Below are 19,174 nucleotides of genomic sequence, written 5' to 3'. Positions count from 1 at the left end.
AAGGTCTGCAGGAGCTACAGCAAGCAAGCCAAAAAAGCAAAACCTCTAGGAACTGCTCCCCATGTCCCCTACTCTGTCCCTTCCCATCCCTGGACCGGGTGCTGGGCTTCACACCAGCTCTGCAGAGAAGCGGCCTATGAGTCATGGTGAAGGGACAGGCATTGTTGTTGGGTCAGGGGAGCCTGTGCCCCCACTTCAGTTTTCCTTATTCATAGCAGCAGCACCTGTGGCAGCCAGAGAGTAGGAGGGGGTGACAGTGACTCTGCTAGAGAGCCAGGCCTTGGGACACACACACTGCTCTCTTTTCCCCACCTCAAGATTTGTGTGCATCTGGCTTCATTTCTATTTGCTTAGTTTCCTTGGGGCAAGACAAGAGATTCATGAAAAAAAGGCATCAGGTTTGAAAAGCACCCACTGGTAAGCACCCACTGTCTGAGATGTGCAGGTAAATGGCAAACTGCCCTGGGGGGCAGCTCCAATGTGTCCCAGAGCCAGCAGCAGGGGCTCAGAGTCAGACATGTACCACTCATGCTCTCTCCCAGGAGGGGAAGTGGAGCTCCAGTTCACTGACACAAGAGGACCTCAATATATTTTCCCATAGAAAAAAAAAAGTAGCTACACAAAATGGTTGTGTCTATAGGGTACTGGTGCTCAAGCCTGTAATCTCAACATTTTGGGAGGGTGGGACAGGAAGATTGTTTGAGGCCAGGAGTTTGACACCAAACTGGGCAAAATAGCAAGACCCCATCTTTACAAGAAAAAAAAATTAGCCAGATGCGGTGGTGTGCACCTGTAGTCACAGCTACTGGAGAGACTGAGGCAGGAGGATCACAAGCCCAGGAGTTCGAGGTTACAGTGAGCTATGATCACACCACTGCACTCTAGCCTGAGTGAGAGAGCAAGACTGCATCTTTTTTTTTAAAGGTATCTTTGATTCCCAGTCCTGCCGATCTATCCAGTATCATACTTAAGGTCCAGTACATCAAGTAGGCCATGACCACAATATACAAAATTGGACTTTTTTCTTTTGAGACAAGGTCTTGCTCTTTTGCCCAGGTTGGAGTGCGGTGGTGTGAACACAGCTCACTACAGCCTCAGCTTCCTGGGCTCTATCGATCCTCCTGCCTCAGCCTCCCAAGTAGTTGGGATTACAGGTGTGCTACCACCATGCCAGGCTAATGAAAAAAATTTTTTTTTCATGGAGGTGGAGCCTCACTATTTGACCAGGCTGGTCTTGAACTCCTGGGCTCAAGTGATCCTTCCACCTCAGTCTCTCAAAGTGTTGGGATTACAGGTATGAGCCACTGCATCTGGCCTTGAAATTGTTAAAAATATTTTTAACTTTCAAGCAACTGATTACAATTACAGTTATTGAATATTTATGTGCCAAGCACTGTGCTAATCACTGTACATGTATTGTTGCATTTGATCATTACAAGAACACTGTGAAGGAGATAGGCCCATTTTACAGATGAATAAACTGAGGTTAAGTAACTTCTCCAGGGTCATACAGTTAGTAGGCAGTGGCGTTGGGACTGAAACCCAGGTCCGAGTCCCTGTTGTAAAGCGTGATGACTTACATTTGAACATGCTCACTTCTTCAGTTAGAGACTGGGCATCACAAGGCCTTTTCCATCCTGTTTTTTATCACTCTCTTTTTTTTTTCCATCACTAGACATTTGCTTATCCTTTTTGAAAGCAATTTTTTTTCCTGAGCGTTTCTGATTTCTTAAGAGGAGCTGAAGTGGAAGCATATTCACATTATTTTGCAAATGAGTACTTGGTAAATATTCACTGATTCTGTAAATTATTAGCCACTGCTATGACCATGATGAGAGGAAGTCTCACAAATTGGATTAGTGATTGCATTTTGAACTTTCTTAATCTTCTTTTTTCAGTAATCCATTTCTATTTAAAATTTTGTTTATTTCTTTCTGAAAGGAAGAAGATTTCTCTCCCCGTGTCAGCTGTAGTCTGCCTCTGGCTTCGGCACCTTCCCAGCCTTGAAAAAACAATGCTGCATCTTTTTGAAAAGCTAATCTCCAGTGAGAGAAATTGTCTGAGAAGGATCGAATGTTTTATAAAAGATTCATTGCTGGTACGTGCTGGGCTTTGAGGAAGAGAAAAATCCTTAAAGGAGATGCTGGGAATCATTTCTTTTAGTCAAAGAATGAAAGTGGGGGGATGTAAATAAAAGAGCAATTGGAACCTTTATAAATAATCATGTATTTACATTTTATTTTTAAAATCGCTAATGTGCTGGGCTTTGATGAAGAGAAAAATCCTTAAAGGAGATGCTGGGAATCATTTCTTTTAGTCAAAGAATGAAAGTGGGGGGATGTAAATAAAAGAGCAAGTGGAACCTTTATAAATAATCATGTATTTACATTTTATTTTTAAAATCGCTAATGTAGGGGGCTTTTCTGCATCCTTGGAGCATGCAGGGAGAGACTTGAGATTTACTTGGTTGATGTGCCATATATCGCATGTTCACCAGAATTGACATTTGTACAACAGATTTTTTAAAACAGTGTTTTTTATCTCAATATGGAAAATACGTTTTTAGAAATGAAGAACTTACAGGTTAGAGGAGGAATCAATTAAACACATTCAAAAAATAAACTTTTAGCTCTTCACTAGCGGAAAGATGAAATACTCAAGAGACACAAAACCCCAGAAATATGGTTAAAGCAGCAGAACCAGCTAGGACTTCTGTACATTTTCTTTTGGTGTGAGGCCACCTGCCTTCAACCTTCCCTTCCATGGTGGCTCCTGGCTCCCTTCCTGCTCAGAACTGTGCAGGGGGGACTCTGGCCCATGTGGACTTCCACCTCCTGTACCAGTGTCTGTCACCCTGGGCTCTCAGTGGCCCTTGCCACCACTGACTCACTAGTCATCTTCCTTCGTGGGAGACAGCTCTGTGGGATTGGAGCACATTTTGTAAGGACAGGAATAAAGACCAAGGCACCCTGAAAAAAATTCAGAAACCTGCAGGTGCTGTGATCCCACAGCCTTTGTCCTCTAGGAGCCCCAGTGGACTCCGCCCTGTTTTCCCTTTAGCTTTTGTAACCTGCAGGGATGTGGCACAGAGATTGTCTTCTGCCTCTTCCTACAGGTGGAGAAAGTAGTTCTGGGAGCCACAGTGAACAGTCTGGTCTTGAATTGGTGGCTAGGACACAGGGAAGGAGGGAGTGTTCACCCTCGCCCTTGAGCTGAGATTGAGGAAGGCCCTGACGTTGGCTGTGCCCACTTGTCCTGAGCTCATATAACCCCTGCCTCCCCGACACCTTCAGCTTGTTTGGTTCAGTTGGAACTTCCGTGTTCTCTTTTTCTTTCTAGTTGGAGACGGTCTAAGGGAATCCTAATGGAATCAGTTGCCTCTCTCCTTGATCGCATTTCTCCCCTTGTTTCATGGCCCCTTCACCCTTCCCCTGGGCCTCCCAGGGTGATGTGCATAGGGTTGCAGGTGCTGACAGCCACACTACTCTCACCGATACCTCAGGCTGCACAGACTGAACCCACCTGACTTGAAAGTTTACCATGATAGAAAAGAAAGGAAGACATGTGGATATCAAGACTGAGAGAGCTCAAAGAGATTTCTTAAGGATAATTACTACCTAGCCTTACTATCCAAAAGAATTGTATATTAAGGCAAGAAATAGGAATGTACCTTATTTTAAAATGATTGCAGTATAATTCAAAATAAACCAGTACTTTTAGAAGCCCTCTGGCAGCCCATTCCTGGTGAGTCAGGGTCATAAATTACCTTTATTGTCTGGTAAATCTATTTCTAACTTACATGTGCATACTAGGATTTTAGTTTCTCTGGTCCCTTTTCAGTGGCAAAAGAAAAGTGGCAAAACATAGTAACTGGGCTATGCGCTTGCTCCCAGGGTGCTTATGACATTTTCTTAGTCTTCTCCCTATTGAAAAATTCTAGTCCTGTTGCCTTTTCTGCAGACTTTCCTTAATCCTTGGATTCTTCTCTGAACCTTCTCTGTGTGCTTTTTGCTGTGGCCCTGATGCCTAAGCAGCACCGTGGCAAGCACGGTAGATGCAAGACAGAGAACACAGGCCATCCCGTGCACATCACTGTATAATGCTCAGTGTCCAGTTGGTAGTTTACAGTAATCCCCCCTGAGTCATACGGCTTTGAAGTCCGTTGACTTACAAAAGCTTTTAGCGGGATCATGTGTGCAGAAATTCAGAACTTCCATTATGGTTAAAGGGAGATCCTAAAGAGTGTTATTTGGTTTAATTTATTGTGGCATTGGCAGGATGTGACCTCTCTGTCCCTCATGGTTCAAGGAGGTAATTACAGTACAGACGATGAGCTGGAAGCCCCTAATTGACATGGGCTGTTCTCATCATCCCAGGCCTGCAGTGCCAGAAAGCCAGGCAGGCTGGAATAGGCCTGTGACGTGGCTAAGTGATTGCAGGGGTAACCTGAAGAGCCCGCTTCCTAATTGCATCATCTGATTAATTTATCGTAGTGCAGTATCTTAGTGCAGTGACAGGACTGCAGAAGTATCAGAGAGATCTCTAAGACTCAGATAGCACGAGACTGCTCCAGAAGAAACATGATGCCTATTACATTAGAGTTGGATTCTGAGAGTAATTAAAGTGTGATGGTCTACATAACTTGTGTTTTATATAGAGCACTGTTAATTATATTTCTCTCTCTTGTCCAGAATGAGTCCTGTAAATTCTATAGTTACCAAAATGTAACAAAAACAAAAGATAAAAGTGTGGTACAGGTTGTACAAAGTGAAATGACCTTCCCAAATGTTCTTTGGCCTCTCGGACTCACAGGTCTGATACTGTCCATTAAGACCATGAATAATGAGGGATAAGTCTCCTAGTACCAGTTTTCCAAATGCTTATGTATGTATTTAACATCTAAAATAAAAGAGAAGTTTTCAAAGCCTGTTCACTTTTGAGACTTCCCTTAGGCTTCCCTGTGCTGAACTGGACTCAAGTCAGGCTGCCTGCCACAGTTGGTGGCTCCCAATTCAAGAGAGGTATTAACCCTAGATTGTCATTTACTCTGCAGACTGAAACTTCTCAAAAGCACATGGTCTTGTGTTTCCCTTGGCAGTGAGGGCACAGGAAGACCATAATCCATAGCTTCAGACCTGACCTTAGAAACTGATGCCACCGACAGCAGTGAAAGACACTTGTTAATTATGTAGCCTTCTTGGCATTTTTCACTTTCCCAAGGCTGGCCCCAAATTAGAAGGATGTTATGTTTTCCAGTTACAGTTCTGTTTGTGGAGCCCAGAAAGCTATTGTTTGGATTCCACATTGGAATGAAAAGTGCCTGCAGGGTGTCAGGGTGGTACTGTGCTTGGCTGGCAAGCTGCGTGCCAGGGCCAGGAGGTACCCAGTTCCCATGCCCTCCCATTTGCTCCTTTGCTGGCAGAACCCGCCTGCAGCTGGGTCCAGAGGAGCTAGCCACACCTTCCCAGGCAGACTTGTCCCTGAAAGAAAAGGAGCAGAGGAGGCACCCAGGAGGCAGAATTGTTTCCGTTTTTGTCTCACTCAGAGTTGATATCAGAATATTATTTGTGTTCTCTCCTACCTAAAAATCTTTATAGCTCAATGCAAAGGATTTCTTTATCTAAGAACTTAGGAATAAGAAGCATCTAGATACCTCAGTATCCTTTTTGATATGGGATAGGACATGTTTCTCCCCCCACCCCCATTCTCCAGGTAGCAATTGCAGCATTTCAGAAAGATAAAAGAAACTTCCTTTACACAAACTCCCAATTTACTCCTCCTTGGTAAAATATTTTACTGAAGAATTCACTCCATATCCAGGATGATGATAATCAGTTTTCTGTGCTTAAGTAGGTTTTCACTAACATGCCAGGGTTTTCTTTTCCTGCTTTTTCAGTCTTTTCGGCATTTCCTTTTGAGCGCTTTAATGTTGTGCATGTAACTGAACAATAGCTGAAGTAGATAATTTAGCAGTGGTCCAGTAGTAGTGCTGGCTGATGTGTGTGGCTAAAAGCTTTAAGGGTCGGCATCTTGGGCTGGAGTTGCACTTTCCAGCATTAGCCTCAGGGGGGCACCAGATCCTCCAGCATCAGCTCTGTGGAGAGAGGCCCACACTGCAAGTTTCCTTGCAATGGAATTGCAGTTGGAATTGCAGTTAGGGATGCAGACCTTGTGACCAGAGATGAAGGGAGAAAGGAGGAACCCAAAAACAAAGCAGGGTGGACCTAGGGGTCATTGCCACTCAGAGACTGTGCTGTGAAGCAGCAGGGGAATTAGGAGCTTTTTTTCTGGCCTAGGCTACCTCTGGCTAATTGGATAGAGGCCACTGGGTGAGTCTGGAAGGACTTCAGGTCAGGGTAAGGAATCGGAAAGCAGGTACTGGGTACCTCTGTACCTCCCATTTCTGTGTCTGAACACGGAGGAGAACACATGTAAATTTAAGATGCAAAAATACATTTGGTACTTGCTAAGTTCTTAAGCCCAGGAATGACAGATTTATCACTAATTAAACAATAATTGCATTATGGAATGCTGAAAAAATTGTTTGTGTATAAACAACATCTGGTAAAGATTAAAAAGAAAGAATAATTTTTCCAAACTCAAATTTGTTAAACCTGAATATTTTAAAACAAAATAGATCTGAAAATGTAAAAGGGATAGAGTCTTATGTTTAGTATTTTTAAAGTAGAAAAGAAGCAAGTGGCATAATAAAAAAATACATATTTATAAAGGTGCCTCATTGTACATGATAGATGTGAAGGTTTTGTGTAAATAGATTTTGTTTAAGCCAAATCATTCTTTCAGCTCAACAGAGGAGTTCACTGGTGAAATGACTTTATGGAGAATCTTCTTTTTAAGAAAAAAGTTATTTTGTGGTGAATATGCACATATTAACAACTCCACTGTGGAGAGAATAGTGGCTCAGAAACAGCTACACAATGGGAGGGGATTGTCTGGCTGCTGGGTAACCTGGAGGGGAAGCTGCCCATCAGCTTATTCTTTAAATGACCCATTTCCTAAGTAAATATTTAAACTACATGCAAGTACTTGGAAACACCAGGAAAGAGTCTGTTCCAGGCTTAATGAACTTCAGCTTCTTTCTCATCTGCTATTTCCTTCTTTATTTTTATGGAGAATATACCTATGAAAGGTGATAGATGGAAAGTACTACCTGATAATTTTTTCTGTTCGTTCACTTTTTATTTTTTCTAAAAGGGATTTACTTTTGTCTGTGAATTACCTTAAATCATAGTCTAATTTCCCTTTTTGGTTTGTTTTCTCTCTCTCTCTCTCTCTCTCTCTCTCTCTCTCTCTCTCTCACACACACACACACACACACACACACACACACACACTAAGCAAATGACAGAAAAAAAGAAACGCTTCTTCTTGAGAATTCTGTTCTGTGTTCTCAGGCCTCTTTCAAGTGGCAAGTGGCTTGTAATAATCAGTGGTGAGTTGGTATGAAAATAACAGCTTACGTAAACATCAAGGGCCAAGCACGAGATCCTGTGTAATTTGCACAGTACATGGTGCAGAGTAACAAGTTGGCCTTTCCCTTGCCTTTCCTCCAAAACAGGCGCAGAGACCATGGTTATTGTGTATTGATTCCCTGCTGACTCTCTTCCCTTATGTTTTGAGGGCTGAAGATGGGCTGTCTTTCTAGGTGGAGGGTGAGATAATGCAGTTCTGGGTAGCAGTGCAGGGAGATGAGAGGGGAAACTCGCATTAAACCAAGGGGAAGTACACCCAGCAGAACAATCTGGTCTATACAAGAAGGAAAGCAGAACCCAGAGCTCTCTATCATCACCTGCTGTGGCATTCAGTGAAAAAACTGGGGGAGTTGGAGGGAAGGACAAGACACATATTATTGAAGGCCTCCTGCTGACGTAGCTCCCTCGAGTTGAAGTGATTTGCCCGTGAAAATCATTAGGCCAGATGAAGAAGAGAGAGCTTGAGAAGGAACAGATTTTGATAGGATGGAGAAAAATAAACAGATGGAACCCCAAAAAGGTTTATTTTTTTCCCACTTTTATAGAAAAGATAATGGCCCCAGTCATGGGGCTCCAGAGCCCTGGGTTACAGAATGACCTGTGATGTGTTACTAGAGTGCCCCACATTACAAATAAGACAGGATTCGCAGAAGCTAGATGTCTGCTTCATCACTCATAGGATGCTGCAGATTTAGGGGGGAAGATACGGCTTCCAAAGAAGCATGTATTAAACACTTAATTCTATTTGGAAGATTCTCTTGATAAGAAAAGCAGCTTAAAATGTGATTTGATGTCACTGGGACACATGTCTGACTTGTGCATACACCAGTCCTCATGAGGGGACTCACTGACCCTGAAATTATGTGCTCAGAAAGTATAAAGAATCTGATTTTAAAAGCCATTGATGAGGGGTGCAGATGAGACGGAGCAAATCAAAATCTCTGCCGTTGCTGTTTCTGCAGGTTCCCCTGCCTCCTGGCCTGTTACCTCCTTCCACCTGTTGTGGAAGCAGGTTTAAAGTAGCCAAGGGTCTGAAATATTTAGAAAGAAAGAAATCTAAGAGGAGAGTCCATCTGTATGGGGAAGAACAAGCAGATTCTACACAGCCAGCAGACATTTAAAACACTGGATTGAACTATTTTGCTAGAAAACACTGCACAGAAGAAAAGTGTTTCCAAGCTCTCACCCTCTTCTGACAAACTGAGCTAGAGCTGTCTTCCTTGCTCCTCCAGTGGTTTTCATGTAACCCTACTCTACACATCTGATCATCGTTTTCTTTGCTGTTTGGAAATCCCTATAATTAGTATTGAATGATTCTCTACTAGCATCAAACCTATAGGATGGCTCTGGGATGGTTTCACCATTTAGAAAAAAGAAATTCGATTTTACCATTTTCAAATTTATCCTATCAGTGCATTGCCGTGCTCGTTTTTGTCTGTCTGCCTGTGGGCACGTAGCAGTGCTATTTGATCTTAAACACTCTTATTCAACAAGGATGGTGTCATACAAAACTTTGAAAATTGCTCTGGCAAACTTAGGTGAATCACATTTCTTTAAGACATATAGTTTGCTTTTCTCTTGTTTTATTTTTTTCATTATGAATTCATAGAAACTTTGATATTTTCTGTGCTTATCCAGTGACCTCTTAATAACTGTTATTATTTACAGTGAGACTGGGCAGCAGGAGATTAACTGACATGCCTAAGTTCAAAGCCACGAAATAACCTGCCTCTCCTGTCTTGAACAATGGTCCTGCCAAATTATTTGCTTGCATAGATAATGAATTTGTCTGTAAGAATTTCAAGTTAGTTTCTTTTAAATAAAAATGCGCAACAGTGAAGGATGAGGGAGCATGATATTTAAAGAGTAGGACATTTTAACTTGCAAATTAGAAATCTTGAAATAATTAAAAGGCGATTATCCTGTCCTGAACAAGTGGCAGAGCGGCAGTGCTGGCGAGTGGACGCTAGATGGCGTGGACTCTATGTCATTGGTGCGGCGCGGGGCGCTAGGCGCAGGGCGCGGGAGACCGCGGGGAGGCACGGTGCTATCTTAGTGTGGTCCAGGGCACCGATGCAGCAGAGTGCTTTTTATTCTTGCTGCGGGGGTCCTATGAAAAGTGTTTCCCAAAGCTAGTCATATCTAATGCAGAATGACTCGAATTTCCGATAGCCTTTGATCCACTAACGTGAATGGAGCTATGAAGCAGGGGTCCGTTCCCTCCGGGTGCACAGTGGAGGGGAGCCCCAGGCCTTCCTGCCTGCACCCGCCCCTGACAGAGCAGCAGGCGTCGCTTTCCACCAAACTGGCACCCCATAGCCTCCGATGATCTGAGGGGCAGCAGTTTTATCCCAAACCATCTCCCACTCCCCGTTTGTGAAAACATTGCCTTCCACGAAACCGGTCCCTGGTGCCAAAAAGGTTGCACACCACCCTGCTATAAAGGATCTGTTTTAAAACACAAATGGGCATTTTCATCTGGCATCATCTCATAATTTGAGCCCTGGCCAAAAGGATAGGGAACCTGGGACTGAGCCACTGAAGCTCCTCCTGGCTCCCAGGGCTACTGGAGGCCAGCTTCTGCAGACTCACATAATCAGAACCCATCACCAGAATATTCAAGGAGAAATTAGATACCTTTTATTCTAATTCGTTAACCCCCTTTTCATCCTAAATAACGCAAGCTGTTAAATCCATAGTGCACTAAGATTTGATGTGATTTAGTCCAGTGTGGTAGTGGTCACTGGTTTGCCAATAATTCTAAATTGTTATGTACTCATTACCTAATAAACAAGCTGCAGGCATTGGCCTGACCTCGAGGCACATCTAGCTATTTGAGGAGGTCACACACAGGTACATGACATGGGCCAGGCACATTGGCTCATGCCTGTAATCCCGGCACTTTGGGTGGCCGAAGCAGGTAGATCACCTAAGGTCAGGAGTTCAAGACGAGCCTGACCAACATGGTGAAACCCTGTCTGTATACAAAATATAAAAATTAGCCAGGCTTGGTGGCAGGCGCTTATAATGCCAGCTACTTGGCAGGCTGAGGCAGGAGAATCGCTTGAACCCAGGAGGCAGAGGTTGCCATGAGCTGAGATCGTGCCATTGCACTCCAGCCTGGGCAACAAAAATGAAACTCTGTCTCAAAACAAAAACGAAAACACACAGGCACACTTCAGTGGAATTGGCAGCACAGGCAGGCTCCACAGCATGTGGGCAGAAGGATGTTTTAAAGTTTCCGTAATAGTTACTGATTCTGTATTATGGATCACCTGAGCTTGTTATAGAAAAATGTGGAGCATATAGGAGTATACAGAGGAATAAGCCATCTGTAACCTCTGCCCAGGGAGACCACTGTCTGCACTTGTATGTGGGGCATTTTCAGTATAGCAGTGGTTCTTTTTTCTAACCAAGAGTTATATGCCAGTGTTCTGGCAATCAGCAGTTCCTCATAACACCTTTGGCTGGTAATAGCAAGTTACTGAGAAAGTTGCTACGATATTTCACTTTCTCATGGTCTTCTTCTTTTGCAGTCTCAAGCAGCCTGCCACCCTGCCATATTCCGGGTTGTTGATGAGATATTCAGGTAAATGTTACACTGTTTCTTCTAGTAATTGATGTAAAAAATGTTCCATTTCCAAACATGAATCAGAAAATGTTGTGGGAGTCTCTGGCTGTACATCGGGGAAATTAGAGTTTCTAATTCCCTCTTACTCCTCTGAGCTTTTTGGTAATTAGAGGTAAAAACTCAAAAATCAGTGTAAATTTTAAGGCCAGTGACTAAGAATTAAGATAACTTTCTTTTCTTTAGCCTTTAAAGATTCTAATAATAGAAACACAGAATTGAGTTAGATATTAATATCTTGAAAAAATCATGTAGGGTTTTTCTCAGCTGAGAATAAAGAGTAGCAATATACTCCCTTCACCACGTGAGGGCTGACCAATCTTTTTAAAAGACTTTAAAGCTAAGGAAAGCCAAGAAATATAAATAAATAAAGCCATTCTTAACAGAGCTCTTCTGAAAGGCATGTTCTCTTACAACACATTACATTTTTATTTTGAAAATGCAAGTGCTTCTTGGGAAATGCATTAAATTTATAGACGACAAGAGACCAGGAGCTCACAACCATGAAGTTGAGCTGTGGCTGGCAGTCAGTGGGAGTTTTAACCATGGAGTACTAAGACTGGACCCCACTGGGGAGCTTGTCACCTGGGAGTATCCTAGTCTCTCTCCCCGGGAAGCCCATATCAACTCTATCCCCCTCCCTTCCCAGAGGCTTCAGGGCAGACCTGCAGACTTTGGGGAAAGGAATTTTTACAGTAACAATAACTCACCACATTTTGGCCTTGAAACATAACACCTTTAAGCCAAATGGTAGAAATAAGTCAGAATACTGTTTAGGGCTTAAAGGCTTAAAGCTAGCAAAATTTGAGGGTTTTCTTTTTCTTTGCCTAAACAAACACAAAGAAAAATTAATTGTATGAAAATGCACAATAACCAAACAAGGTACACACTGACTCTTTCCTGACTTTGCTAGGTGGATGGACTAGGCCATTTTACCCCTTTGAGCACCTTCATCTCCGCTTATGAAAGCAAAATGTTGATGTTGCATGTCCAAGCATACAATACAAAAATATTTGTACAGAATATGCAAGCCTGGGTGGAAGGGAATTGCATTGCTTAATTTAAGAACCAAGAAAGAGAGCTCTGCACGTTGCAATTTTAAAGAAAATATTTTTAAAAGGGAGTAACATTTATCCTGCTTTCATGCAAGAACTGAAATCTGATGAGTTGAGATACTGCTGAAGCTTATGTCATAAAAAGAGTGTTTCCACTCTTCTCTTATACAGTGCAGGTTTATATGCTTGCTGATTACTCATTAAACGTGTTCTGATCTGACTTTGCATTGTTCAGGTGTGCACTCCTGGAAACCGATGGGGCCCCAGAAGTCATAGCCACTATTCAAGTGTTTACACAGTGCTTTGTAGAAGCTCTGGAGAAAGAAAACAGGCAGGTTTGTTATATTGCATATATTAGTCGTTCATCCTAAAGAATAAGAGGCTGTTGAGAGTATTTTGGACAAGAGCACTTTATTTTCAGTAATTTTGATGGACTGTTCTGCTCACAAAGAAAGGTTCCTAATGAGTACCCCAACAAAGGTTAAACCATTTTAATTATAAGTCAACGTCTGTCTGCCCCATGTGCTGGTACCCAGAAGCATCTGTCCACTGTTGTATCTGAGATCTCTGTCATGTCAGCATGCGTGGCCCTGGAGGGTGGCTCTTCTTGGCCCTGTGTGCAGAGCAGGACACTGCCCTCTGGCTGCATCTGAACCTCCCAGGTCAGCAGGAGGCACCCTGGGGTCTATATGGCATATGCTGCATTGGAAATGACACTTGTTACAAAGCAGTCCTGGACATTCTTAATTATTAGCATCTTCATTCTTATCAGAGATCCAAATGCGAATTGGATTCCAGAAGAGAAAGGAAGTGGTAAGAGTGACTGGGAAAGACTTGACTAACTAGAGGACAAGTGCAGTGACCAGGTGGTGTGTATTAGGCACAGTCGGTAAACCAGAGCCCAGGCCTGAACCCTGCAGAACACTGTGCTCCAGGTCCCCAGCAGCAGAGGCTGGGCAAACAACTGCCAAGAGTTATTGACCAATTACAGTGACCTTGGAAAACAGGAACTTTTGCTACCAGAGAGCTTTCACCTTTTGGCATTTTATTTGGTCTTTATTTCTAGTGCTGCAGATTTAATGTTTATGGGGCACATTGCCTATCCAGAGTGGTGCTGGTACCGTGCATCTCCTCTGTAGAGTATGTCACCATCCCTGTGAAGCTCTCTGCAGTTTGACTTATAAGAGCAGAGCTGTGATGCTTGGCCCCATCAGATCACACGCCACCCTCACAATGTCAAGTAAATCTCTCAGGTTTTAGCTGTTTCTACTTTTTTTTTTTTTTTTTTTTTTTTTCAGACAGAGTTTCACTCTGTCACCCAGACTGGAGTACAGTGGCATGATCTCAGCTTGCTGGAGTCTCAGCCTCCCAAGCTTGAGTGATCCTCACACCTTAGACCCCATGAGTAGCCAGGACCTGAGGTGCATGCCACCACGCCTGGCTACTTTTTGTTTTTTGTTTTGTTTGAGACGGAGTTTTGCTCGTTACCCAGGCTGGAGTGCAATGGCACGATCTCGGCTCACCGCAACCTCCGCCTCCTGGGTTCAGGCAAGTCTCCTGCCTCAGCCTCCTGAGTAGCTGGGATTACAGACATGCACCACCATGCCCAGCTAATTTTTTGTGTCTTTAGTAGAGACGGGGTTTTGCCATGTTGACCAGGATGGTCTCGATCTATTGACCTCGTGATCCACCCGCCTCGGCCTCCCAAAATGCTGGGATTACAGGCTTGAGCCACCGCACCCAGCCCTTTTTGTATTTTTTTTTTTAGGTACAATTTCCATTTTATTTTTCTCCAGAGAATAGTCTGTCTTGAGTCTTTAAGGACTCAGTTCCTTACATGGGCTTTGGTGTGGGTTGTGGGGAAGCACCCACAGGTCCAAATCGGGGTGGGGGTGTTCGGTCCTTGTGGGCTTCACGAGATAGATTCCTGTTTCTGCTTTTTAAGGCACCAGTAAATATATATATTTTTTATTTTATTTTATTTTTTTTTTGAGACAAGGTCTTACTCTGTCACCCAGGCCGGAGTCCAGTGGCATGATCATGGCTCACTGTAGCCTTTGACCTCCTGGCCTCAAGTGATCCTCCCACCTTAGCCTCCCGAGTAGTTGAGAGCCCAGGTGCAAGCCACCACTCCCAGCTAATTTTTAAATTTTTTTGTAGAGATGGAGTCTCCCTCTGTTGCCCAGGCTGATTTCGAACACTTGGGCTCCAGGGACCCTCCCACCTCGGCCTCCCAAGGTGCTTGGATTCCATGTGTGAGCCACTGTGCCTGGCCAACAATAAATATTCGTGATTTATTTTTTTTCCCACCCTCACAATCCCTGGAGAAGTTAGCTGGGCTGCGCTTTTCATGGCCCCACTTGGAAATTTGGAGGCGGCTTGGCTAGAAGGCATGGCTGACCCTCATGGTTATTTTGAGCCTGACTATAATTGTCTTTGATTCTCCCTTGTGCATTCTTTGTAGTCCCCGTTAGGAATGGGCCTCCAGGAAGCTTTGCCTGTGGCCTCCCAGAGCACACTTGGGTTGAAGCAGAGGCCACGCAGGAGCGCTGCTGTGCTCCTGAGGGTTAGCTTGTGCCTGTTTTTCTTCTTAGCTTCACACTCAGCCTCTGTGTTGGCTGTGGGCATTATGGATTTGGACTGATGTTGCAGTTGCTTTTAATTGAGAATAGTACCCTGGGCAGGCATACGTCTCTAGGGATGTGGGACCACACACTGGGTCCTGGTGAGGCTGGGCAGGGATCCAAAAACAAACAGGAATTCACCACCCTCACCTTCGGCTCAGAAAAGGAGAGCAAAGTCTCTGCTTTGCCAATGCCTTTGTAGGCATCTGTTAGTTTGTTTCTCTTCCTAGAGCTGTTTCTGAGTGCCTGCCTTTTTAACTGATGGCTGTCTGCATCTGTTGACCCTCTGCCTACTTGAGTGTCAATTTTTAGCTAATCAAAACCCTTCATGTCATATTTGGTAAATGCATGACCCTCTTTTCTCTCTGTGTTTTCTGTGTTTTGTTCATTCATACCTTCTTAATAAAATGAACATCTCTAAACCCAACAAGAAGTGGGCGGCAAGTGATAAGAACCTGTCTATCCACGTGCTCCTCCCTGCCTCTGTAGCCCTCCGGGTAACCTTTGGTTTGAATTTTATGTTTATTACTCCTTTGCTCTTTCTGAAGATAGTTTGATCACATATATATGACTGCCTAAACAATGTTTTGTTTCATTTTGGTTGCTTTTGCACTTTATAAAACAAACAAAAGCAGTATGCCATGTGCAGTATTTTGAGACTTGCTTTTCCACTCAGCAAAGATTCCTTGACGTTGCTGTACGTGGCTGTGGGAAGGTATTGTTATGCATAGTCCATTGTGAAAACCTATGGCAGTATAGCTACCCTGCTGCTGGTAGGCACTTGGGATATTCCCAAGGTTTTTTTTTTATTACAAATGATGTTGCTCTGGACACTCTGGGATAGATACTTAGGAGTGGAAGTGTTTGGGTATTCGATATGCAAAGGTTCAGCTTTCGCAGATCCTGCCAGACTCATTTCAAAAGTGGTGGTGTTCATTTGCATTCCCTGCAACAGTTTATGAGTGATCCCATTAATCTACATTTTCTCCCATCGACAGAAGCACTCATATCAGTGCTTCTGTCTCTTCTTACCCTTTCCTCTCACCCCTGTTCTGTTTGGAGGACACAGTCAGCTCCATCAATTCGCCCCATTAGACAGTAGGCAGAAATAGAGGTGCATGTGACAAGCCACTTTTTCTAAGCCTGCACTGTGGCTCAGTACAGCCAGTCAGGTTCGATTCTGGTTGCAGCCATGACAGCATCTGGTAATGAGCTAGATTAAATCTCCCACAGATAAAAATGACAAACTGCAGGCAAAGTATTTTTTGAAATCTGTTTGAAGGCACTACAGAGCACCTGAAAAAGCAGACAGAAACTAGAGGCCATCAACCCTTTAAAGGGACAGCACACTGAGAAGTCTCCTGCCTCCCCCCAGTTGCCCTCATGTGAGGTTGGGAAGGGGTGGGGGACCCCTTGGCACAATCTGATTGACTTAAGGTGCCAACAGATGGAAAGGTAGGCTGCTAAAGGAACAAGAAAAATTGAGGGGACAAAAGAAAACCAATATCAAAAGATAGACCTAAACTCGAAACTACTGACAATGACACTAATTTCAGCAATTAAATGGAAGTTAACTAAATATTCTAGTAAAAAAGGCATAAATGTCAGATTGTACAAAAAGTGAAGACTCGGCTGGGCACAGCAGCTCATGCCTGTGATCCCAGCATTTTGGGAGGCCAAGGTGGGAGGGGAGGATTGCTTGAGTCCAGAAGTTCAAGACCAGCCTGGGCAACATAGTGAGACCCCCCCACCATTTCTACAAAAAAAAAAAAAATTAACTGGGCATGGTGATGCACGCCTGTAGTCCCAGCTACTCAAGAGGATGAGGTGGGAGGTTTGCTTGAGCCCAGGAAGTGGAGGCTGCAGTGAACCATGATCACACCACTGCACTCCAGCCTGGGTGACAGGGCGAGACCCTGTCTTTAAAAAAAAAAAAAAGATTTTAAAAGCTACTGTAAGTAAGACAGTAAGGTATTGGCAAAAAGACAGCCATAGATCAGAATTGCATCCAGATATAGACCCATATATCTGGATTGCATATGTGGCCAATTGATTTTTGACAGAGATGCCAAGACAATTTAGTGGGGAAAGGAAAGTTTTCAAAAAATGATGCTGGAATAACTGGATGTCCATATGTAGGAAAATGAACCTCAACTGTTACCTTGTAAAGCACACAAAAATTAATTTGAGAGGATCATGGGCTTCAACATAAATGTTAGAACAATAAAGCCCCTAGAAAGAGTGTAGGAGAATATATCTGTTTGACATTGGGGTAATCTAAGATTTCTCAGAAGCAGTAACCATATGTGAAAAATGGATAAATTAGACTTCATCAGAATTTAAAACCTCTAGGCTGCGGGTATAGCTCATGCCTGCTTATAAGCTATGCCCCCATGATTAATGCCATAATCATGGCTAAATAGATTATGGCATAGTCATACAATTCAGACTACTTCTGAGCATTAAAAACAGAATGAACTACTTGTACATGCCATAATCTGTTTAGCCATGATGGGCATTAATCATGGGGCATTAATGGGCACATTTAGCACGTTGGGAGCCCAAGGCAGGCTCTCTTGAGCCCAGGAGATGGAGACCAGCCTGGGCAACAAAGGAAGACCTCTTTTCTACAAAAAATACAAAATTTCACTGAGTGTGGTGGCACACACCTGTTTCCCTAGCTACTCGGGAAGCTGAGGTGGGAGGATCACTTGAGCCTGGGAGATCAAGGCTGCAGTGAGCTGTGATCATGCCACTGCACTCCAGCTTGGGCAACACAGTGAAACCGTATCTCAAAAAATAAGAAAGAATTTAAAATTTCTTTTTTTTTTTCTTTTTTTTGAGACGGAGTTTCGCTCTTGTTACCCAGGCTGGAGTGCAATGGCACGATCTCGGCTCACCGCAACCTCCGCCTCCTGGGTTCAGGCAATTCTCCTGCCTCAACCTCCCGAGTAGCTGGGATTACAGGCACGTGCCACTATGCCCAGCTAATTTTTTGTATTTTTAGTAGAGACGGTGTTTCACCATGTTGACCAGGATGGTCTCGATCTCTTGACCTCGTGATCCACCCGCCTCGGCCTCCTTTGATAGATATCATTAAGGAACTGATAAAGCAAGCCACTAGCTAGAAGAAAATATCTGTAATACATTTATACGACAGGATATGTGTCCAGAACATATGAAGATCTCTTACAACTTTCTAAGAAACCAGTTTTTAAAATGGACGAAATACTTCAATATATACTTTCAAAAAAGAAATACAAGTTGGCAGTAAGCATATGGAAATTGTTCAGCATCATATGCCATCAGGAAAGTGCAGAGTGAAACAGTTAGGAAAGCAAGTATTCATAGGATAATGTTCCCTAGCCACTAGAATGGATGAAATTGGTAAGACTGACAGCACCAAATTCTGGGGAGCATGTGGAGCAACTGGAATGCACATACATTGCTGGAGAGAGTGAGATGGTACACTGGAAAACGATATGGCCCTAGAATGTCAAACAAGCATCTATTCTGTGACCCAGCAATTTCATTCTGATGGTATGCACCCAGAAGAAACAGAAACACGTGTCCACAAAAAGACATACATATGCATGTTAGCTGTAGCATTATTTATGACAGCCCAAACTGAAAGCAGCCCAAGTGCACATCAGGAGGAGAATGGCTAAACAGATTACGGCATATTCATACAATTCAGACTACTTCTGAGCAATAAAAACAGAATGAATTACTCATACACAGTAACATGGCTTAATCTTTATAAAAGCATGTTGAGCCCAAGAAGCCAGACACAAAAGAAAACGTAGTTTATGTTCCCTTTACACAAAATTCAAGAATAAGCAAAACTAATCTCTCTTATCAAAATCAAAACATTGGTTGCCAGGGTTGGGTAGAGGGAATGATGGTTAAGTATTGGAAGGGAACTTTTCGAGGTGATAGAAATGTTGTGTCTTTGTTGGGGTGGTGGTCACATGGATTTGCACATTTACCAAACCTCATGTATTTAAAGTCCATTTACTCCATACTTTTTACCTCATAGATTTTACCTCAATTTTTAAAAAAGCTTCTGTGCCTCTTGGGGGCAGAGATAGCTATAGCTCTTTGGCCATCGAAATGTGAGCATGGTTGTTTATGCTTTTGTTATTATTTTAAAAGCCATGCTGAGCTGGGTGCAGTGGCTAATGCCTATAATCCCAGCACTTAGGGAGGCTGAGGTGGGCGGACCACTTGAGGTGAGGAGTTCAAGGTCAGCCTGACCAACATGGTGAAACCCCATCTCTACTAAAACTACAAAAATTAGGCTGGCATGGTTGCACACACCTATAATCCCAGCTACTCTGGAGGCTAAGGAAGAAGAATTTCTTGGACCTGGGA

The 19,174-nt window shown here is 43.4% G+C and overlaps 2 protein-coding genes across 9 annotated transcripts in view; one reads left to right on the top strand and one right to left on the bottom strand.

The window, feature by feature from the left end:
- AOPEP (aminopeptidase O (putative)) overlaps window positions 1-19,174 on the bottom strand; it is a 449,451-nt gene that overhangs the window by 11,805 nt on the left and 418,472 nt on the right. The gene's annotated exons all lie outside the window — the stretch shown is intronic.
- Window positions 1-19,174, top strand: part of FANCC (FA complementation group C) — a 210,022-nt gene that overhangs the window by 172,814 nt on the left and 18,034 nt on the right. For all 7 annotated transcript variants that reach the window (XM_054254166.2, XM_002742743.7, XM_054254162.2 and 4 more), the window contains 3 exons: window positions 1,942-2,098; window positions 11,030-11,082; window positions 12,412-12,511. In XM_054254166.2, the coding sequence (XP_054110141.2) occupies window positions 1,942-2,098; window positions 11,030-11,082; window positions 12,412-12,511 (310 nt within the window). The remainder of the gene's footprint in view (window positions 1-1,941; window positions 2,099-11,029; window positions 11,083-12,411; window positions 12,512-19,174) is intronic.

The sequence above is a fragment of the Callithrix jacchus genome, chromosome 1, assembly GCF_049354715.1.
Source record: "Callithrix jacchus isolate 240 chromosome 1, calJac240_pri, whole genome shotgun sequence".
Classification (NCBI taxonomy): Eukaryota; Metazoa; Chordata; class Mammalia; order Primates; family Cebidae; genus Callithrix; species Callithrix jacchus.
This window is presented reverse-complemented; position numbering and strand designations above follow the sequence as displayed.